Source organism: Bombus huntii, chromosome 10 (genome assembly GCF_024542735.1).
Source record: "Bombus huntii isolate Logan2020A chromosome 10, iyBomHunt1.1, whole genome shotgun sequence".
Taxonomy (NCBI): Eukaryota; Metazoa; Arthropoda; class Insecta; order Hymenoptera; family Apidae; genus Bombus; species Bombus huntii.
In genome coordinates, this window is record NC_066247.1 from 2,403,471 (window position 1) to 2,427,059 (window position 23,589).

The 23,589-nt window shown below is 40.8% G+C and overlaps 5 protein-coding genes across 11 annotated transcripts in view; 2 read left to right on the forward strand and 3 right to left on the reverse strand.

Annotated features, from left to right (window-relative positions):
- LOC126870717 (semaphorin-5A) overlaps nucleotides 1-6,605 on the reverse strand; it is a 29,723-nt gene extending 23,118 nt beyond the window's left edge. The window contains exon 1 of one of the 2 annotated variants that reach the window (XM_050628685.1): nucleotides 6,473-6,605. The gene's annotated coding sequence lies outside the window, so the exon portion shown is untranslated. Of the gene's footprint in view, nucleotides 1-3,095; nucleotides 3,874-6,472 lie in introns of those variants that run through there. The other variant, XM_050628684.1, reaches the window with a different exon arrangement.
- A 162-nt stretch (nucleotides 6,606-6,767) lies between these two features.
- LOC126870755 (uncharacterized) lies at nucleotides 6,768-9,829 on the forward strand. 2 transcript variants are annotated; one of them, XM_050628790.1, is made up of 3 exons: nucleotides 6,768-6,999; nucleotides 7,761-7,939; nucleotides 9,049-9,829. In XM_050628790.1, exons 1-3 carry the CDS (start codon nucleotides 6,941-6,943, stop codon nucleotides 9,309-9,311), a joined length of 501 nt encoding a protein of 166 aa, XP_050484747.1. In that variant the 5' UTR covers nucleotides 6,768-6,940; the 3' UTR covers nucleotides 9,312-9,829. The 2 variants fall into 2 exon arrangements, with proteins under 2 accessions (XP_050484747.1, XP_050484746.1); XM_050628789.1 differs by having other exon boundaries at nucleotides 6,772-6,999; nucleotides 7,758-7,939.
- Nucleotides 9,830-12,502: 2,673 nt separating this feature from the next.
- On the reverse strand, nucleotides 12,503-14,095 carry LOC126870513 (uncharacterized). The gene is made up of 2 exons (XM_050628311.1): nucleotides 14,091-14,095; nucleotides 12,503-13,688 (listed from the first exon to the last, which is right to left on the reverse strand). The coding sequence occupies exons 1-2, from the start codon at nucleotides 14,093-14,095 to the stop codon at nucleotides 12,503-12,505; spliced, it is 1,191 nt and encodes a 396-aa protein (XP_050484268.1).
- Nucleotides 13,742-18,271, forward strand: LOC126870744 (proclotting enzyme-like). The gene is made up of 8 exons (XM_050628767.1): nucleotides 13,742-14,634; nucleotides 15,140-15,186; nucleotides 15,472-15,605; nucleotides 15,673-15,767; nucleotides 15,953-16,214; nucleotides 16,751-16,995; nucleotides 17,623-17,783; nucleotides 17,854-18,271. The coding sequence occupies exons 1-8, from the start codon at nucleotides 14,535-14,537 to the stop codon at nucleotides 18,013-18,015; spliced, it is 1,206 nt and encodes a 401-aa protein (XP_050484724.1). The 5' UTR covers nucleotides 13,742-14,534; the 3' UTR covers nucleotides 18,016-18,271.
- Nucleotides 18,272-18,621: 350 nt separating this feature from the next.
- The window catches only part of LOC126870711 (atrial natriuretic peptide receptor 1-like), a 37,904-nt gene continuing 32,936 nt past the window's right edge, over nucleotides 18,622-23,589 (reverse strand). For all 5 annotated transcript variants that reach the window (XM_050628662.1, XM_050628661.1, XM_050628665.1 and 2 more), the window contains 4 exons: nucleotides 23,208-23,382; nucleotides 22,695-22,793; nucleotides 22,437-22,528; nucleotides 18,622-22,351 (listed from right to left, as the gene is read on the reverse strand). In XM_050628662.1, coding sequence (XP_050484619.1) covers nucleotides 21,599-22,351; nucleotides 22,437-22,528; nucleotides 22,695-22,793; nucleotides 23,208-23,382 — 1,119 coding nt within the window. In that variant the 3' untranslated portion in view covers nucleotides 18,622-21,598. The remainder of the gene's footprint in view (nucleotides 22,352-22,436; nucleotides 22,529-22,694; nucleotides 22,794-23,207; nucleotides 23,383-23,589) is intronic.

The window sequence follows — 23,589 nt, forward strand, 5'->3', positions numbered from 1 at the left end:
AATGTCTCGATGCTAAACAGGCTAGCCATAAATTCTTACATTTATCAAACTTAAATGAAAGCCAATCCCTGCTTAACAGAATTTCCTTCTGACGCTATGGTCAACGTCGACGTGTTAAATCAGCTTACGTATATACAATTAAACACCAGCAAGGTGACCATTGGCGCTGCCTTGCCGCAGGCGAGAAAGTGCGATTTCGAGCGTGTACGGAACGCGGACCTGAAGATTCGAATCGTAATTTAGAGCGGATACATGGCGAACCAATCTCACTTGATACTAAACAGCACGAGAAGAAACGAGACAAGACGGCAGACGACACGGAACCCAAGTGGATAGCTTTTACTCGCAGAGAAACGATTCGCAAGAGTACCGTGTGTGTGTGTGTGTTCGACCGGACGTCGAACGAACGAGCACGAGAGAGGTAGTGGGCCAGCTCCTTATACGGATCGTTGTTTCGGTCCGCGTGAGGAGAAGTTGCTCCGATCCGTTTGACCATCCAAAACGAGTGGGAACCCTGCCGCGAAAACGGAGATTCTCACCCGCACCTTCGCTTCCTTTCAAACGAAGGAACCTTTGCCCTTTTTCCATTCGTCAACGAGTCTACGTGCTTCGAAACCTTTGGACAAACTCGATAATCTCGAGGGTTGAATGTATATTTTAAACTTCCAAGAGTATATTTACGGTGTAGTTGTACACCGTGAGCCTAAACTCACGTGCTACTCGTCAAGTCCAGGAGATACCATGGCTCGAAATAAGACGGAAATCGAGTATAATAAAACGTTTAATTCTCGAGGTCCGGATATTTAGCAAATCTTTAAAATTCTCCTTCATAACCATTATTATTATTATTATTATTATTAACCGGTATATTGTTCTTCATTAACAGATAGAAACGGTATTGGAGGATGTAAATTAATTGAAACGTCTTTTAACGTTGACTCTGACTGATCGGGAGTTAAAACCAGCATTCTATACTAATTTTTAACTTCTATATACACCGGCTACAAATTTTTCCAACGAATTTCAAAATGAAAACACACATAATATACGAATGACAGTTTTCTATGTTACGTTTTAAATACCTTCATAGATTTTTGCACGTAGAATAATCTTCTATCAATTAATACTGTCTGGCTGGAGATTAAAGCAGATTTACGTGTACTCGACAAGTTTTCAAATTCGCCTTTCTCGTAAATGAATTTACCAACGCAATCTTCTTATCTGTGATTTTCATCTTACGTCGTGCGATAGAATCGCCTTCGTTTCACTTGCATATACCGTGAATTTAAATTGACATGTGCAGCTATACACTTTGGATTAATCGTACGTTTATGTAATGATTTCTCCGAAGTGATCGAGATGTTTCCATTAGAAGAAACACAAGTCTTATCTATTGTCAGCGTTAACTTTCGTAAACAGGATTCGATAAACGGCAAGGAAAATTATTCCTCTTCAATTATATCGTCAAATTACCGAGAGAGCCTAGTCGTTGGTAGGCGAGCCAGGACAAAACATTATCAGAAACAAGGACCCAACGCGTCGTACGTGACCGAAAGAAACGAAACGACACGACTCGCGTGCGTTTCATGGGCAATGCGTGACGAGAGATGCAACGAATCGTTAAAATGCCTCGTAAACTACCTCTCTGTTTCTTCGACCTCGAAAAAACCCATCGAATCGAGAAGCTGCGTTCGACGCGCGTTCCATGTACCACGATTCGTTCGAATCTATCGAACGCGTGTTAACGTGGAATTTTTCCTCGATTTTCTTCTCGCAAGAAATCAGGTCGGTGTTCGATTTCTCTTAGGCTGGAAATACATCTCGCATTCTTCAATTTTTGTAAACGCGTCTTTCGTCCCTAAACTTGTGCAAAATTCCCGCAATATGTATTTTTATTTCTATACAAGCTTGCATCCTTGTATGCATTTTGTATTTTTTCTACGGTAACGAATTAATCTAAACGAATAAAATAGAGAAACAGACGGAGAAATTTTTGCTACGATTACTATTATAATTCTATCCTTCTTCTTATTTCACGATCGCTTTCGTAACGAAAATTAAAAAACAACAAGCGGTTCGATAAATAAATAATTCATGCCGTGAGTGGACAGCGACGCTCTCTTGTGCGCGCCACACATATGAATTTCCTCTGGCTTTCGGACCCAACACAATTTTCCCTCCTTCTTCCTTCTCTTTCTCCTCTTTTCTTTCAATTTCGTCTCGTCTCGTCGTATCGTGTTTATGTCCGGTACTCTGAAATCGCATAATTTGTTTCCAAACTTTTTCCCGGCTTTCAACGGTACAGCGTTTTTCGAGCCATTTTCCATCATTGGGAAAGATTTTTAATTTGAGGGAACTACGAAATACTCGTTGTTACTGGTACACGCGTGATTTCTCGTTTCTGTTGCATGCTTATTAAACTAAAAAATGTCGCAAAGTAGATAGAAAAATTTATCTGCGATCATTCATGCGTGCTTCCTAAAGTACGTAATAGGCAAGTCTAGGTTAATCTCGAATCATCGAAAAGTAATTATACCGGTGTACGTCATACTGATCGTAGAGAAAAACGCGAAACGAGTACTTAAGCAATCTTGCGTGCAACATACTCCTCGTCGCAGAGTGTACACACTGTACAACTCAAAACTATGGATCGACTAATACATAAAAGATATGTACAACACTGCCATTTCAAAAAATACCGATAAACTGGAAAATTCGAAAAAAATTTAACGACAAAGACCATAAATCATGTTGTTCATTTTTTTTTGAACCAATTAATTTTATTCTGCCACAATCCTCAATATCGATAGAAGCAATTGAGATATCGAATGAAAATAAGAAGGAAATATCCTACAGAGGCTTTTTTATTTCATTTGCATAGTATTTAGATGTTTACATGGTTGTTCCATGGTAAGATGCAGTTATACCGCAGTCTATACTTTCTACGGTAAGAACGACATTGGAGAGGACGAGACCCGAATAGACGAGCCGTTAACCGGGACGATTAACGCGCGACAAATAATAATATATACTCGCGTCGCTCGTAAAGTGGTCAAGTTAAACCATACAATCTATACGTATGCGTATACACTTACACAGATTTCGAGGGGAGGTAACCAATCACGTATCCATGGATTCTACCGACATATCCTTCTCTTCTGTCCTCCACATGATAAAGTCGTCCTGTGATACGTTTCGAGTTCCGGATTATCGAGAAGAGGTCTGATCTCGCGTTCGAAGATTTGGACGCGAAACTTTTCGTAAAAGATGCGCTCTTTCAATTCGCAATTTGCGATTTAAGTAACGAGCGCCAACGTTTTATGGCAAGTAGGGAGAAAAGGGAAAAAAGCAACGTGGGTTTCAATGTATATTAGGTTAGGTTGGAAACACAAACAACAACTTCACATTACATAACGCACATGCGTCTCGACTGCCGCGAGAACACTGAGGCACCGTCGCTCGTCGTACAACCTCCCCACTACCGTGGTTCGTTCTTTTGAACCCCATACGCGTATAGTATACACGAGGTCCCCACTGGAAAGACCACTTTGCAGTTTTCTTCGATTCTCCCTAGATGGCCGACAGACCAGCAGCGCTGCTTCCGAACTTCTCGACCGTCGATCTCTTTCTACCGTAGGAGACTCCACTACGGCCCTATCGTCCCTTCCTTTCTCATATTTCCCGGTTTTTCAATTCTTTTCTCCTTTTTCTCCTTGTCCCCATGGTTTCCTATATCTTCTCCTTTCTTCTCTTTTGTCCAGTTTGCTTTCCCATATTTTCTCCAGAATTTCCTTTCACTCCTTACCTTCCTTTTCTGTCCTTTTCTTCCTTCACTTTTCTCCCTTTTTCTCTACTTTTACGGATATCGTACACTTTTTTTACTTGACTTTGCCTCAAAATAACTGGACAGATCTTGCGAACTTTTCTTGTTATACTCGCCATGTTTGGAAACAAGCGTCCATGAGAGAGAGAGAGAGAGAGATAGAAACGCATTTGTATACGCACCAGGGCGCCCATCTCGTCCTCGACAAAGGACGACCGGCCACCCTATTCGAAGGCCAAATCGTCCAAGGTCGATCATCCTTCCAACGAAGCGGCTTGGTCGAGTTTTCTCTTCTTCCTTCTCTCACCCTTTCCTCTCTCTCTCTCTCTCTCTCTATCTTGCCTCGAGATCGGACGGTGGATTTGCTTGCTCGATCGGGACGACAGAGTGGAAAGAGGAAGGAATGAGACGATTACGCCGTTTACGATTCGAGTTTGTTTGCTACCTGCTGCCTACATGACATCGGACGTAAAACGGACGGATGAAAGAGGTCGGGAAGCGTTCGTGTTTGTAAGCAAAGGAAAGAACAGATGGGCGAGGGTCCGAAGAGAAACGAGGAAGGGAGTGGGAACGAGATATTAACCCTTTGTGGTCATATCGAAACAAAGATATGGGTACCATGGATTGGTTGGATTTAATTTTTAATGGACGAATATCAGTAAGTCGACTCGAGGCTTCCGAGAAAATAAGTAAAATTTCGGAAATGTAATAAAATCTGAGGAAATTCATCATATTAATCTTTTACATTAAACGTTCCTGTGCAAAGGTAAATATCACGAACAGTACTGCTTTACTATCGGGACCAGTAAACTTCGAATTTGACTCTGACAGTTCGCAATTGACACAATTTTTCTGAACCTACGATTCTCGTATTATAGGATTTTGTTGCTTACGAAGTGGAATTTAGAAAGAACGACGATCGACAAACCGCTTAAATCGACAGGGAACAGCCACGCTGTCTCAGACTGCCTGACGGATAACTGTGCATACCAACGTGTACAAAGATGCATAGAATGCACCAGAAGAAACGCAGTTTATATTTTTTCAACGCGATCGAAGGGCAGAGAAAGGAGAAACATAGGGGAAGGGGAAAAGGAGAAGAAGATGGAAAAGAAGGTTCAAGGTCGTGAGGATGAAAGAAGCGCGTTTACCGTAGGAGTGGTCGTGTGGGGGGTCGATGCGTCGTGGCCTCGAGCGTATGTGTACGCGAGAACGGTTTCGGAACGGCCGCGTAATCCGAATCCGAATCCGAAACCAGTTTCTGCCCCGTGGGTCAACCAGACCCGTCCTCTTCTTCAACGTCGTCTCCCACCGCGTTCGACCCATGTTCGTCACTCCCCCGAACCGAGTCTCCCCCTTTCTATCACGGCGATACATCTCCTTCCGTCCGAATCGCCGCGATCATCTCGTATTTTTTCCATTCTGACGTTTTTCAACCATCATCGACCGATCACGATGATCTAATAATAGAAAAATCCTGATTGTTACGTCGACGCGATACCTACGAACCGTTCTTTCTCGTTCTTTAAAGACGCGTGAATTAGCGAACAGTCGATGAACAGCGTTCGGAGACAAGATGTTCGTACGTGTATCATGTTCGTGTCCACTTTACGTAACACAAGCATATTTCGCGCAGTATGCGAATAAATGATAAACAGAACTGTTCGTCAAACGTAATAGTCGACTCATGTGTTTGCATCAAACGAACACGGTGCAGTACTTGAAATATTTTTCTAGGTTTTGGGAATTTGTTACATGCAATATTCGTAAGAAAATCGTAGAACGACTATAAAACGTTTGCCAACATCTTACGAAATGTTCGGTATCCGCTCGCGTCCTTTTCGCGAACTATCGAGCTTCAAAGTGGGGATACGATGTTGCTTCCGTTGGTGAACAGTACGCGAACTACCTGCGAGCAGCCCGAACAACTGGCGAACGGTTCAGGAAGATATTCAGGAAGTAGCTCGGGTCAATATGAACCCGGCGTAATGTTTGTTTCTTCCGTCGATTCTATTATGTCGATATTATGAGTTTTTCGACGAACGTTTCATTTCCGTAGATAACCTTACGCCCTCTTATCCAACTCGGACGTCTCACAGAAAAGCATACACATAAGTGTTATAACGCGATCTTGTCAAGGACTTGGTTGCATCGTCTCGCGATTCCAGGAACAAGTACAGTCAGCGTGTACCGTAATGATTACAAGTAATAAATCAAATCGCTTCTTCAGTTCATCGATTTTTATTATTTATGCCAAGTCCATACCGACCAGATTTGTTCACGAGCGGAAGCAACGTTATACGCACGCCTGCAACTGACGAGCAGGATAGAAGGAAAACGAGCTTGTTGCGAATTATCGTATTTTATATACTATTTAATAATACTATATAATAATTTATCGTATTTTAGGCAAAACGATTGTCAAGAAGCATACGTACTTTTGACATTGCGTAGTTTCAATATCTCACGTAAATGCTAACTTCGTCTCGCGATATATACAATAGATTATTTCACAGTATAAAAATCGTGAATATTTTCATTTGACCGAGTAAACAACGAATGAAGAATGAGCGACGAGTAAAGTCAACTGAGAAAGTCGTATTCTTAGGAATAATTTTCCCCGAAATAAGTAAGTGTCGAGTAACTTACGGATACGACTGTACTTGATTCGCGTTACGTCAATGCCGAGCTTGAATTCAGTTTAGCTCAGCATTGATAGATAGAATGGATTCGCTGATTCTTTTTTAACTGATTGCGAGCGATGTCTCTGGTCGATACCGTCTATCACGATACCGCGCATAGTCGTCGACAGTGGATGATGCGCGTAGAATTGCGGTCAATAAATACGTAATTCTTGATGACGCAGCGCGCACAGCCAACGAAAGGTAATGGTTTGAACGTTAACACGGATAGAGATTTGAAGGGGGAAAGAAAGGCTTCTATTGCGCGCCTCACAGTCGTGCTTTACTTTCCGTGATCCCAGGATTACGCGATTCTCGCTTTAACTCGCGTGGGTGATGCACTGATCGCTTTGTGCTCTTACGAACAATACGGAATAACCAGAGAACCAGAGAACCAGAGAACCAGAGGAAAGACTGTAAAAGCCGGAAAGCAAAGATGAGAGGACGAATCAGCGTATTTTGCGCAGCGATGGTCGCTACGGTGATGTTGTGCAGGTTAGTCGATCGATAGCCGGTTCAGCGGCTTATGGACGCAATTAGCGGTGGGACTATTACGATACATATTGACGCTCGAATAATTCGATATCCGAGTACTTAGTCCATTAAAAGGTATCGAAATCGCGGGTTAGCTTTAATTTTCAGTATCGATACCGATATCTGATGGAGCAACAGGTATATCAATTTATCCATCGATCCAACAGCAACCGAATATTTATCAAATACTTTACGAATACCGAGATAGATGATTTCATAAGTTATAAACATCCGAAAGCTTCGAAAATTTTATCTTTACTTTTAAAACTTCAACTTTTAAAACTTCATATTGGTATCCACACTTTCGTACAAGTATCGATCAAGCGTTTGGTGTAAATATCAAAGAGCTACCAATTTTTATCGATACCTACAACTGTTCACGAATGTCTTTGAACATTTCTAGAAATTTTTCACGAATATACATATACATATAAGAGTGTTTTTCCTATGCAAAATACTTTGAAATGTCATTAGTACGGACGCCAACTATCACGATTATATCAGCGAAGTTGTACGTCTTTGGATAATATACCACATACGATATAGCGTCAAAATTCGTGAAGTTTCGATAAGTGTCAATGCGGTGTATTAGTCCCAACTATGGTCGCAATGTATGTTTTTATTAAAGCCAACTTTCTCCGGCGTTTTCTTCGTGCGTGCGAGAAATTACGTGGTCACAGCGTGCATTATTTTGAAGTAACGCGCACTTCGATTGGTAGCAGGTCCAGTGGACAAGTATACGCGGGAACGGATTGGCTGAGAGGTCTCCACGAGAATATCGGGGCGCTGAATAGAAACATTCAGCACAACATAATGCAACTGAATCAACGGATACAAGAAACGGTGCAAGCAAACTCGGCACAGATTCATCGGGTAACGGAAAAACTGAACGAAGAATTAGGTACGGTGGAATTCCACTCAAATCAAGTAGTTTTTGGGACAAAATTTTAGTTAACGTTCCATCAAATGAGCTTTTGCACATTTTGTTTTCTTTTTTTTTTTTTAATACTACATAATCAGTTATACAATGCGCTACAAAGAGCATTTTTGGCAAATGAAGCAACGGAGCGTTTTTATTAATCAAATTCTACGCTGCATTTTCATAGTATCAAATTTTTGTAGCGATATGAAAGTACTACTAAATGATACTAAATTTTATGTAGTTGCATCTAATTAAATGGTATATAAATGCTACAGTAAGTAGAATTGTACTTACACTTTTGGCGCAGAAATACTTTTTGTAGGCATTGTACACGCATAATTCTCAAACGATGTAAGAATACTTGCCACGAATGCATTCGGTACATAATTTAGTCCTTATAGCTATGAGTAATGTGATTTCCTGCGTAATAGGCATGAGTAATTCCCTGATGATGACTATTATGTCTACCTGAAAGTGAACTACTACGTGAACAAGCGATCAGGTAGTGGGAGGAATCAGTAAACTTCTACTACTTACATCCATAAGCCCTAGACACGCAAATTAATATCCCAATGGATTCAGATGGAATCTGAATACGGTAGAACTACATCCAATGGATGTAGTACGCGATAAACGGATTACTCGACCTTTTCAAGTTCTTTCTTCGACTCAATGCTGGAAAATTACACCAATTACAGTTAAACGTTAACGTAAACGTTCCTTTCACTATCGACAAAGAGATCCGTTCTCTCTTCGCTTTTCAAGGCGATCGAATTTTTTATCTAATCGCAATATTTGCATCGCGCGTCTAATCGTTTCACTTTTTGAAATATCTTCCTAATTAAGTAAGCGATACGTTCAAAACTAAGATTACGTCTATTTATACGCAACTCGAATAATCGCATAAATTAATTATCGTGTCTATGTCTTAATGTCAACGACAATGAAATATGTTTCGCGCAAAATCTGTCGTTATGGATCCAGTTACGCTTTTCGTTGCATTATGTTCTTGTAGCATGTTGAATCTTAAAATTGCAATATCATGTTCTTTCCCCGTGCTCTTCAATAAGATAATGAAACTGTTCTAGCTCATGGTCCAGCTTCGGTGCACAAAATTGGAGGCAATAACGTGATTATATCTAACAACGATGGAATGAAGATCGTTCATTCTGGTCGCACCTCGGACGGAAAACCGTACGTTCGCGAGAGCACGGATAAAATCGTGGGCGACATTCTTCGACACGTGGAAAGAATTTACGACCCTACTATGAATACCTCAAAGGTGCTAGGCTACACGTTGGATTTGAGTGATCCCGACGCGAAGCCTATTCCGATAAGCAAATTTGCTTAATCGACGAACAATTGACGACCGATGGAAAGAAAAGATGATTCCTGCCGATCGACAAAGACACCTAATACAATATATGTAATTCTATATTTAATTCCAATACAATATATTCTACAGTAGAACATCGATTATGACGACACGCCGTGTGGACGATCGAATATATTTGTTTCCATTCGAGAGATCACATTTTTTTAATTATTCCATAAATATGAACATTAAACGGATCTTTCAAGACATTTTTTAATTGGATACGTATAGGACAAATCGACAAGTGCGTTTTTGTTAATTTTGGCGTCACTTGGTGGCAAAGATTATTGAAAAGAGAACAACTGATCGGGTTCAATAGGATAACTCTTCTAAAAATAGGCGGTGAAATTAGATATGAAAAACGATTTTTATTAATCCATATTCTAATAATCGAGGTTTTACAGTTACTTGCGGTAATTCGAAATTGCCCGCAACTATGTATGTAAAAGTACGATATGAATAAATAAATGCATGAACAAGAAAGCCATGAGAAACTTCGTTGCACGATAAATTTTCGTCCATCCCGATTGCAATGTCGTCAATGTGACTTATATTCAAATTTTTGTAGAGAGAGGAAAGCTGGTCGACACGAAAAGTGTGTTACTTGAATGGTAAATGTTCCGCGAATATGCGTGTCAAAGTGGCGCCGAGAGAAACGAGAGATCGCACGCGGGGTGCCTTAAATGGAAGTGCCCCTGGCTTGTCCTCGATCTCGCGTTCTTCTCGCCTTCTCTTTCAACGCGTTTCTCTATTTCCCTTTCCCTCTTCCCGCCCTCTTTCGTCATTTCCCTACCTCTTTCTCTTCACCCCTGTCCTTTCCCCGCTATGCACAGGGAATTTATATTGTCCTTGATTTTATCACGCCTAGAAAAGTCGAATCGGCAACACGATTCAGATTTACGATTCGATGAACCACTTGATAAATTTTCTAGCTATATAAGACAATCGCGATCACAGACAATTAGCAATCAACTCAATAGTAAGTGAAATAAATTCTCAAAACTGCGTTATCCAAGTATCTCATTGTGATATATTTTTTACTTCCTTTTAAATGCAATATGAAATTATTTAAAAACGGTACCTCCATCCGATTTGAAAAATATTTATTATTAACAAACAACGTATTTAGCAATTTTTTCAATTACAAACACTCTGGTAATAAAGAGTGCTGAAAAAGAAATGATTCTAAATAGCCAGAAGAGCTATCAAAGTATTTACCTCAATGTAAACGAATAAGTGGAATATCCAGTGGAATATCCATTCTATTTCGCAACTCTAATTTATTACATGGAACTATGAAATATAAAGGAAAATTCTCAAAACAAACCGCAACGAGTACTTTATCATTTTTACAATATTAATCAACTTACTATCGACTGAGAGACAAGGAAAGAAAAAGATAAATTCCCCGGTTAATTATTTGCACAACACTAGTAACTATTAATCTATGCACTCATAATTACATGTTCGCAACACTAATAACGGTCCAGTGTAGCCATATAGGGGACTACTGGTGAAACTGCATCTGATGATCCAGGAGCAGCAACGGTGCTTCCACAGTCAAATGGGAGAAGGATGAGCAGGATATAGGCGCAACACTACTTTGAAAGACGCGATCATTCATCAACGCAACTTTAACCAGGCAACTAATTAAAATGAACGCGACGAAAACAAAAATAAAATTAATATCTATAACATGAAGAAAAAGCTGATTGAAACATCGTACTACTACAAACTTCAATACTGTAAGTCGATGATAAAATTCTATATCCTACTTTAAAGGGAACAAGAAACTTGAAATAAGTATTAAGAAAGAAATTCTGACAATTTGTAATTAAAATTGCTAAATACAATCGCGATTGTCATATTTTGCAATACTAAAATCAACGCGAATACCATTTCTTCCTAATACAAAAAACGCTAACGCTAATAAAAAAATAGGCGGTTTGTTCAATGCAATGGAAGGTCGACATATCCCAGTGCAACCATTTAGGAGGTTGCTGATTGTTCGACCGTTTCGAGGAGGGACGCGATCGCGAGATAACGCGTCAACGAGAGGCGTAAATACCCGTTACGATGAGACAATCGACGCCACGAATTCAGTCGATCCCCTATTTGGGTTAAGAGAATAGAAGTGGTTGATTAATATTAACACTTGGTTAACAATTGAAATAACACTTTATTTCTAACAACTTCGAATACGACAAGTCTGCGAATGTATCGCGTGTATCGTTGCGAAAATACAAAGATTTGATCGCAAGTTAAGATGTGCTCAGCGAAAACTGTCGCTAGCAAGTAAGTTTTGGAGGAAAAACTAGCGATAGGTGTGTCCAGCGCACAAGGCAAGCGGATTCGTTGATTGTGATTTTCGTAAAGGAAGCCAAGGTCACGGCCATCGCTTTTAATTGGATAAAAACTGATGGGTAGGGTTAATGCTGGCCGCCCCCTATTGAAGGTCGCTAGCAGGTAAAAACGGCCCCCGAGTGCTGTATATGGTACGAAATATTTGGTTCATTATGTAATCTACAGGGCTGAGTAATAATTCTAAGGAACCTCTCGAGTTGCAAGTTAAAGATTTTAAAAGTCATGATCGTAAAAACGCTATGTTTATGGCGGTTCCTTAAGATTAGGTTTACCCAGATAGTAACCTGACCGAGGGACAGATTCTTTGTTTGACGTCGGATCACACAACGTAACACCGATGAACGGTCCCATTTGTACAGCTCTTGTAGCTGTATCCGAGTGATCCAGTAACAGTCTCCGACAAATGTAGATTTTGAGCATTTTATAAACGCAACTCTACTTGACAAAACGCGATCATTCATTATCGCAACGCTAAAAGGAAAATTAATCAGAAATCACGATGGGATGATATCGCAAAGCTAACTCTTAAAGTGAATTCATGGAAATTAGTATTTACTATATGAAAAAACTTCGTCAAGTATCCTGACGTTGCAACTTGCATTACTACAAAATTAATTAAAAACTAACATTTTTATAATCGAATTTTAAACAATAGAAAATAGGATAAATTATGACACGTACAATTTTCTAAGAAGTTCTAAAAATTCATAATAAAAATTGTAAAAGACTATCGCGACATCATAATTGGCAACTCTAAAGCAAACACGATTAGCATTTTGTCGCAAATCTAATTCAAACCGTGATCATTCTCTAGCGACACTAATAAAAAGCCGCGATATTATATCGTAGTTCCAATTCAACCCGTAAATAATATCTCGCAACACTAATAAGAAAAACCGCGATTTGCCCAATGTGATGATGGACCGATACATACATCGGCCAAAAAAAGAACTACTACTACCACTTCCACCCCCACTACCACCACCACGACCACCCCCACCACCACTTCCACTACCACCACCACTACCACCCCCACCACTACCACCACCCCCACCATCACTTCCACCACCACCACCACTACCACCCCCACTAACACCCCCACTTCCACCCCCACTTTCACCCCCACTTTCACCCCCACTACCAACCCCACTACCACCCCCACTACCACCCCCACTACCACCCCCACTATCACCTCCACCACTACAACCACTTCCACCACCACTTCCACCACCACCACCACCCCCACCCCCACCACCACTACCAACCCCACTACCACCCCCACTACCACCCCCACTACCACCCCCACTATCACCTCCACCACTACAACCACTTCCACCACCACTTCCACCACCACCACCACCACCACCCCCACCACCACTATCACCCCCACCACCACTACCACCCCCACCCCCACCACCACTATCACCCCCACCATCACTACCACCCCCACCACCACTACCACCCCCACCACCCCCACCACCCCCACCACCCCCACCTCCACTTCCATCACCACCACCACCACCACTCCTACCCCCACCACTACCACCACTTCCACTCCCACCTCCACTTCCACTCCCACCTATACTTCCACCTCCACTTCCACCACCACCATCACTTCCACCACCACCACCACCACTTCTACCCCCACTACCACCACCACCCCCACCCCCGCTACCACTACCACCCCCACCCCCACCACCACCCCCTCTTCCACCCCCTCTACCACCCCCACTACCACCCCCACTACCACCCCCACTACCACCCCCACTACCACCCCCACTACCACCCCCACTACCACCCCCACTATCACCTCCACCACTACAACCACTTCCACCTCCACTTCCACCACCACCACCACTTCCACCACCACTACCACCATTGTTTTGCCAAGGTTCATATGCAAGTTGTTGGTGATTTTGACAGTCAAATAAGAAATCAACGTAACACGAATGAAACGAGTTTGAGAAATTGTTTAATTTCGATATGACACTGTTAAACAAACGAACTATTAAACAAACGTGTATTTGTTAAACATACCTGATAATAATCTATAAAAGGCGAAGAATTATTACGAAGTTGAAATCACGCATTTCGCACGGAATAACACGTACGAACGTCATGCTTGCCGGTACTGAACTAATGTTTCGTCCCGCCAAAACCTCGCCTAGCTGACTGCTGATTGCTCGAGGAGGCACAATTTCTTCTCAATTAAAATCGGCGCGAGAAATTAAAATATCGCACACTGTGAACATTTCCTTAATTGTGACAGTGACTATAAATATAACTGGAGTCAAATATTTTTTGTGCAAAAGTTCTTGCACATTATTGTAAGTTTGCTTGATATAACGTAAAATAAATTAGAATTTGAACTACTTTAAGTTTTAGACTTACACCATTTTCATAATCATCGACGTAATTAAATTAAAATATTATCAATCCAGATAGGTATAAGGAATTTTGAATGTTTTGCTTTTAACTTTATAACAACATTAGGCGGTATGAAGAAAAAGGAGGAAAGGAAGGCAAGAGGAGAAAAGAAAAGTAAATTTTACGCACCTTATCTACAATCGTAACACAGAATGTATACGGTCTAACATTTATGATCGAAGTTGATTGATAGAAATCACATCAAGACAGCGTAGCGCCTCGGTTTCTACAAACGAGAGACTCGAGTGTATAGCGGGTTGCATGCCTAGGCAATATGCACGTGTATATAAGAGAACGTTTGCTATTCGTTTTGGCTGTTTCATTCGATCTCTACCACGGTGCTCTCTGACGTTCTGGCAAACAAATCATTTTCGTCGATGCAGTTGGTAATTAAGAAGAAGCTAAGAGATGGAAATTCGAAAGAAGTTAATGCAATCTACGTTTCTTTTTTGCGTTTTCTGCGCAATGTCACTTGCTCGATCTTCCAGCTATGGCAAAAACACGACAGGTAAGTTACTTTGTACTTTTTCCGCGTAAAGACACTGTTTCCTTCGATGATATTTCTTTAACCTGTTATTCTCATAATAAGTTCTTCAATTAGCAATATTCTAAACTTTTCTGTCTCGCATCGTTTCAAGTTTCATCTCACGATAATAAATTGTATTATATTCATTTATATTATATTTGCGAGAACCATACTCGACCAAATTAAAGTTAATTTGACTTTATTAGTTTCAAATTTCGAGATTGTAACATTTTCTAGTTAAATGGTAATCCGATTAAAAAATTGATACGGATACAGACGGGTTTCTACGAAAGAACCGTGTGTATATCCCAGCTCATGCTAGTTGGCGAACGAGAAAGCTCGTAGCATAAATGCTTAACATAGATTCGTGTACTAGAGAGAAAATTTTTTGTTTTGTTCATAAACGGAAGCACTGGTTGCAAATAGATTTATCTGTTCTGGACATCCTCCGATCGCTATCGTTGATCGTTTGTTCTGTCATTGATAGATTTTGCAGAGCATATCCATCACCAAAGAGCCTCTTCAACTGGAATGGTACGTAAAACTTAACGATAATTAGATTGCGGACGTTTATGCATTTTTTTATACGTTTTCACAAACACGATTAAAAAAATGAATTCTAAAATGAGATTTTATACATCCTCTAAATATTATAATAAATACGTTACCTCGTAAATCTTCCATATTTTTGCATATTATGTGTAGTTTGTACATTTTCGCTATTTATATTTCTTGCAGATACATAAATATCCGCAGCGTAGTCATAAGATAAATGTAAAACGTGATAGCTTAAGCAGAAGAGACTTTGCATTTACATAGGTACCGACGTCTTCGAAGTGTGCCGGATTGAACAACGAATCGGGTCACTGCGAGCACTTGAAACGGTGCTTATCTCATGAGTATGGCTCAAACTTTACGCTGGCTATAAATCACTCGTGCGTAATCGACCAAACGTAAGTGTTTAATTCGTTTCCCTGCGTGAAAGTTTGAATCGGATTGAATCTAATGGAATTGAAACAGATACACAGGCATTTGTTGCTCGAGACACGGGAACGAAACGCGTACAAATTCTATGGTAGACGAGGATTTTGTCGACACTCTTCCGCAGATTGCTGGTACGTATGTAACGATCTGTCGAGCAAAAAGGGCACGCGTCGTATCGTAAGTATTGGCACATTTGTCGATTTCATATGAAATATGCAAATTGATAATTTAAATTGTTAAGAGAACGATAAACAAATTCGTTTCCACCGGAATATAATTTATGGACGGAGTGGTAATAGCTGGCTATTCGTTTCAGCGAGTGACGATAAGAAACAAAACGAGGTGAGAATCGTTTGGTCGGGCGAGCATAGAACGACAACGTCTCGGCCTAAAAATCCGGCATTGAGAGGATGCGGAACTACATTGAAAAGTCAAAGCAAGTTGGTGGGCGGTAGACCGGCCTATCCCACGAAATGGCCCTGGATGGTGGCTCTTCTTACAACGGATAACGCTTACTATTGTGGCGGTGTGCTCGTCACCGATAGACACGTTTTAACTGCTGCCCACTGCGTTTACAGGTAAATTTTCGTCCCGTAGATTAGGAATTTTACTCAATATGGTAATGCGAAGACCATCAATGTATCTTACAAGATGGCCATAAAAAGGAACGTTCTGTATATTCTTTAAAGAAGTAAGAAAATACAAACATAAGTTCTTCGATGTTATAAAAATGTCGGCTACATTATTTAACGACTTTATGAATGCATCGAGATACCATCGATAACTTATTTTTATTGCTTTTACGCGGCAGATCTGCAGCACAGTTGCTCGTAGCGTGAACGTATATATCGATTCAAAGTACGTCGTTTATCATAGGAAACTAGCTAATTTTACTCGTGTTTTTTGGTGATCTTCGGCAACTAGTTGGTTGCTACGATCGCGTGTACAAGATCTCATATTTTCTTAAACCTAAAGATAGTCAAGAACCTGACCAGTTCTCCATACGCAGGTTCTGAACGGAACGTTCTCTCCTTTACCTCTTCCTCGCGTTTCATCCTCCTGGTTTTCAGTACAAAGGCATAATGTTAATTCAAGTTTCCCTTTCGTTGGTCAGATTTGGACCGCAGGACATCAAAGTCAGGCTCGGAGAATACGATTTCGCGACGAGCGAAGAAACGAGAGCCGTGGATTTCACGATTTCCGAAATACGTATACATCGAGACTTTGTTCTTGACACTTTCGCAAATGACATAGCAATAGTGAAACTGTATCTGCCGACCGTCTTCGACAGTTACATTTGGCCCGTGTGTCTGCCACCAATCGGTCAAACGTTCGAGTACAAGGACGCAGTTATAACAGGTATCCTTTCCGTTTTCGCTGTGCCCGTTAGCTGTTCTCCACACTATTTTACATTATTTTCGAAACACCAGTTTCGATGATTCTTGAACACGTAAAGTCCAATTTAGAACGACTCTCTCTTCTCGCGAAAACGTTGCACTCTCTTAGTTTCCGAGATATTCGCGAAGAACTGCCGGTATCACTACAGTGAATTCTTATCTCAGTGAATTCAAACTTGATTCTTATCTCTTTTTTTATAGTTTATACAGGCTTGGATTAAGTGTCATTTTAAGTGTGGTCGATACTGACGCCTACGCTGCGGCGGACGCGCAATTATATGCTGAATTCACTATAGTCGTACCGATAATTTTTCACGAGTATCTTAGGAACTGTTACAAGAGAGTTGGACATTTTCGTGAGAGCAGAAAATTGTTCCAAATGTTGAGTTTTACAACGTATTAGAAAATCATAGAAATTCATGTCGAGGGTAAGCTTCGAAATAATTCGAAATAAACCATATTGTCTCGTCGGATTAACAAAAATATGCGAAGTATAAAGAATATAAAAAAATACGATCATTGATCGAAGCATTGATCGAAGCTGATACAAGAGACGCATCAGGATTACAATCGATGGTTAAAAATTTAGGTTGGGGCGCACGCTACTACGGAGGCTCCCATAGTCCGGTTTTGATGGAAGTCGAGGTCCCAGTATGGCCGCAGAGTAAATGTACGAGCAGCATCGCTCGACGAATTGCTAATACGACGATTTGCGCCGGCGCTTACAACGGCGGAGGCGACGCTTGTCAGGTATGTAAGAGACCTTGATACGATCAGGAACAAAGCTAATATTCCGGCCAATGACTACGTTCGTGTACAGGGTGACTCCGGTGGACCACTCCTTCATCAGCTTGCAAATGGCAGATGGGTAAATATCGGAATAGTATCTTGGGGTATTCGATGCGGAGAACCTGGACGTCCTGGAATATACACACGCGTCAATTCCTATCTTGATTGGATATTCGAGAATGCTGTATTCTAAGCCTAGGATCGCATTTAATTTGTTAAGCGAGTGTCCCCTTATAATTACGAAATTACTAAAATTATTAAAAGTTAAGACAAGTCCAGACGAAAGACAAAGCAACTTCGGTTTGGTCGGTTTTAATTTTTGCAAATGTAAAAATGGCTCGTTTCCGATAGAAGCCTAATCTAATCTAAGAATCTGGAATCTGGAATCTAAGATCTAAGTGATATGTAAAAAAAAAAAAAAAAAAAGGAGATTCTAAGATAAAGATATCGTGTCAGAGAAATTTTAATTTAAAAAGATTAACGACTTAACTCGTAAAATTTCGGATGTTGATGTAAATAACGATGCGAAAATCAAAATTTAAGCAGCCCAGGTTTCTAAATAGCTGAAATAATTAAGAGTTTTTGTATCAATAAACTTTGAAACGTTGAAAAGCAGCGGAATGATAGAAAACTAATTATCAAGACCACACGAAGGAAAAGGTAAAACTTTAGTTACCTTGGATGTTTTAAAATCGTGAAATATGTTGCTGCTGTCAGGACAGATTTCGTGTTTTCTTGCTTGGTTTCTTTATTCCTTACGTCGATCGTACAGGGACACGAATCGAAGAGGAGTCTGGTATGGTGCGTGGAAACGAAGAAATTTTATTTTCCGAATATCGATTGTTACATCGTTCAAAAAGAGATTGACACGAATAGAGAGAAATTCGATTCTTAGGACGTGTGTGGCCGCAATTTTTATATGTATGTACTTTCTTTTATGGCGTGGACGCGCATATAAGCAGCCACGCGCGTGCACGACGCTATGCGACCGATTTTCGCATGACGAGTAAGCGTTGGAAGATTCCACGATTGAATCTCCATTATTTGATAACTGACTTTCCGATGAGGTCCAGCCTCTCTTTTCCTCTATATACACCGATATACTTATAACTTCAACTCTTCATAAATGAATATATATGTGTATGCGTGAATGCGCGCTCATGCGTACGTATACAGTGTGTCCCAGAGTTTAACAACCAAACTTTGCCAGTGTATTCTATGGATACGATCCAGTAGAAAATGTTACACAAAGCTTAGCTATGAAGCGTTGAGATACCCTATATATGTAGATTTATGTGTGAGAATCATTATACATAGAGTGTCACGCCTAAAACAGGTCACCTAATTATCTTCGGCATCTTAGAGCATACAAAGAGTATATTACGCTACCAGTCATAAATATTAAAACATCCCATTGACATTTAGTACAAACTGTGTTTAGTCGTTCATTCGTGTTATACGCGCGTTATAACATAAAATAGTACATGGATTAAAATTCATTGGTAATTTTGTATGCACATTCGCGTTTTGTATGAAACCAATTAAATGGAATCTAAGCAGAGATTTGCTTCGACCACTAAATGTTCTAATGAGTATATACCACGTATATGTTATATATTTTTGCACACTGTGCGTATTATAAATTTCCATGGGGATATATAAAAATCCGCAATCTATTCGTTAGAATTTTCCAAGAAACGTAACGAATACATATTTCGATACTTATGGCCAGTAGCGTACATGAATATAATTTAAATTTGTATCAAAGGACGTATGCTCTCTATACGGTATTCCGAATTTAGTTTCGCGGAGTTCGTATGCAGTTTGTCGAACTTCGTAGACGCGCACGAGGTTTTTTAAGAAACCAGAAGACGAATAGGTGGCCTCTTTCGAATCGGGCATACCGTATACGTATATTAAATATACGCTCGTTTTCATCAAACATAGAAACATGTGCGCGTAAAATTTCCATTTTTGCAAACGTATAACATTATGTCTATACTTTAACATTCTTCCTCCATTATTTTCCACTCTGATCGCTCGTCTTCTCCGAAATGTTCGATCCGAGGGTGCCTACTACATTCTAACGGGACGTGTTTCGATCGAATCGACGAAAATCAATAGCGATAGGATACATGCTACGCTGAAGGGAACGCGGAAGACAAAGTATTCGATCGATTTTTCTAATGTTCAAAGTTACATTCGTATGTACCCTTTTCGTAATTTCTTTTCAATTCAAAACTCACGACCACTCCCCTCTGCCGTTGCTGTCCTCTTTTGGCTTTTCGATCGATTTCCGCGCACGCGCAAAAATAATCCGTTTTACGACGTGTCTCGCATTTTAGACTTTAATGGTTTCTCTATTGAAAGCGCTGGTCCTTGAAATGTGTTGACGTTATCCGTCGAAATACGAAGCGGATATCTGGAAAAGAGAAAGAGAGAGAGAGAGAGAGAGGGGGGGGGGGAAGAAGGGAGAGAAGAAGAGAGAGAGAGAGAGAGAATGGGATGAGGGTGGAAGAGAAGGATCGAAAGGAGGAGAAGGGTGGAAAGAAGGGGAAAGTGATGGCAGGAAAAGAGGGAGGGAGAGAGACGAACTTTCACACGCGAGGAACTGGATGGTTCTCGCTTTTCCATCGGGAGGACAGAGTATACATAGTATGTTGTGTATGTATGTATAGTAAAAGGAAGCGATATAGCAAAGTCGGTCAGTAGATAAAATTTTCAAGTTTCGTTGACATAAGCATGTACTTGTTAGTGCCTTATTTAGGCCGTAGAATATGAATCAGTTCTTCCTTCGTAGTATATTTTAACGATAATTTGTCTCCTTGAAAAGAAGAATGCTTATACAGTAGAACCCAATTTATTGAAATGGATCAAAAGCTGAAATAGTTTAAATAATCGAACAGCTCCGGTAATAGAAGTTTACTAGCCGTTCCCTTCAGTCCTTGCTATTAGTTGGATAATTATAACAGAAGCAGGACCCTGTTCGACGATAATTTAACAACTAATAATATTTGTAAATTGACAAGTTACACGTTATAGCTTAGGGACTTCTCTCGTAGAACTTGTTAATGTTATAACAAATAGCCCGATCACATGACTTATAATTTCCTTTTAAACGACCCTAACGTTCGGAAGTCAGGAATCGCGTTTCATCTTTGACACGTAAAATTTCTTACGAATACAAACAAACGATCGCATAATTGTGTTCGCTATAGAAATACACGCATATATAACTAAACTTATACTCTGCCATAGTTGGAATAATAGTTAAGTCGTAACTTCGTATATCTCTAGCAGAGCACTAACTCGCAGCTATAAACGAAATACGGATAAACGAGGTTCTACTGTAACTCGTTCCTAACTTCTATTCTAAAAGCTCTAAGTGAACTGCTAACGATAATAGAAATTGATTTCAATTGTACAATCGAGTTATACGACCTCGGCTGCGGCTAGATCAATTAGTGACCCCCTACTTAACGCTTCGCTTTACGAGCTCACTACTACTACTATATCGCTTCCACCTACGTTACATCCCTCCGCGCAACTCCCTCCGTCCCTCCACGTAATAAATAACGATCGTGTTCCCGTAATGTTCATTTTTACTTCGAAAGATATTCTTTCGAACGTGTGGACCCAAATTTCGATCGGAATCGCCGATCGTCGGAGGATGCTTAGCTGCTAGTCTACACGAAACGATGATACACGTATTACGATGAAGTCGACTTCTCGACGAGAGATCGCAAAGTGTGGTACAAGAATCGAGGGGAACGGAACTAGACTCGCGAGGGGGGTGTCGTGGGTACGAGGAGCGGCGCGTTTGGGCCGCTTTCCGTGTGATTTGGCACGCTCTCGCCGGCTTGATAAGAACGCCGCCCTTGAGACACGACGTTGCTCGATGTCGAACTCACGGATGAACGATTCCGAGACGGCGAACCATCCACGAACGAACCGTTACCTATCGTACGGCCACGGCTCGCCACGCCGTTTCCCGTCGCAAACGCGCCGTTTCCTCCACTGTTGTTTCCACCACTGTTATTGTTGTTCCACTCTCCACCGGCACCACCACCACCACCTTCGTCGCTACCACCGCGACCACTGTCGCCACCATTTCCCTCGTTGCTGCCTCCCTTACGATTTTGCGTCGAAGCCTCGCGTTGATTTGCAATTTGCTGTCGATGAGGAATTTGTTGTTGATTCTTCTGCTGGTTCGATTGCGATCGTTGTTGCTCTTGGAGACCTTTCTGAACTGTACGACGATTTTGATCCTGACAATTCTGTTGCGAGGATTGCAAGGATCGAATGTCTTGTATCTTTGGTTGTACTACTGGATCAGGTCGACGCGACGACAAGCTTGTAACATCTTCGTGCGGAGGGTCGATCGTTGTTGAGATCGGAGTACTTGTCGTCGCGATCGTTGTCATGGCTGTCACTGTTGTTGCCGGCGAGGATAAGGAAACGCTTGGCTGTTGAATATTGTTCACTGGCTTTTCGCCGATCAACCAGTACGTGGTCATCGTGCCTTTACCCTGAAAATTGAAAGACGAATCGTGACCTCTCGTCGTGTTTTTCGACGCGTGTTTCTCACTTTCTTAGATTAGTCGAAAGCCTTACCTTCAGAGTAACCTCGCCTCTACAAACGAGCTCGAAAGTTTCAAAAGTATCCAGGATTTCCTTCGTTTTTGGACTAACGTGGATCATTAGAGCTACGAGTAAAGAAAATGTATTAATATTGGGATGAACCTTTTTGCAATTGTTTAACTGTACAAGAGTTAACATTATAATTAATGTATTTGTTAAGAAACTCTAATTAAAAAAATGAAATCCGTGTGGAAAGGATTGATCTTGAAAAAGGTACAACTATTGAATTACCTTCTCCATTACTCTCCATCCTAGATGCGGTATTGACAGTGTCGCCGAATAGGCAATACCTGGGCATCTTCAAGCCAACTACACCAGCCACGCAAGGTCCTGAAATTGCGACCAGTCTTTCATACACGCGTCTACGAATGTTTAATATGCGAGTTGCGACAACATGCAATCACGCGCATAGTATACAACTTGCAGCATATCAATTTATGAATACTGATCAACCATATTGCGGTTCTAGAGTATGTATGTTTCAATGTTACTCTTATTTAAACGAGCAAAAGGACTCTAAGAGAAACTTTAGCGTGCCCATACTTAAAATAAGAGATAAGAAAGAAAATAAGAAGTTTGGAGAAATTTTTTATCGATACTCGTAACACGTTTGAAAATGATTTCGAACGAAGGAATGCATGGCCGATATTATATTTTCCGGTATTGTTAAATAAATGCTAGATTTCATCTTACGCAGAGAACAGCGAAGGAGAAAGACAAGCTACGGAGATATTTCGATCTTACCAGTATGCATTCCAATTCGAAGTTTCAATTGCTCGTTCGGTCTGTGACGTATACTAAACGTCATCACGGTATCTCTTAAGGCTAAGCTCATCCTGGCAATTTCTCTGGCATGATTCGTTCCATTCCTCACCGGTAATCCTGACACTACCATATAAGCGTCGCCAATTGTCTCCACCTAGAAAATACATCGAGTCGTGTCTCACTACACGATTCGATTCGATAGTAATCATCGTACGTACAAATCTACGCGACATTGAAAGGACGATCGATGACGATATCTTCGTATACAGAATGGTAAACGTCTGAACTGAATCGAGTAACTTTGTTTCCACGTGTGAAAATGTCACTTATCTCAAACGACAGAAAAAGCTAAAAGTATAAC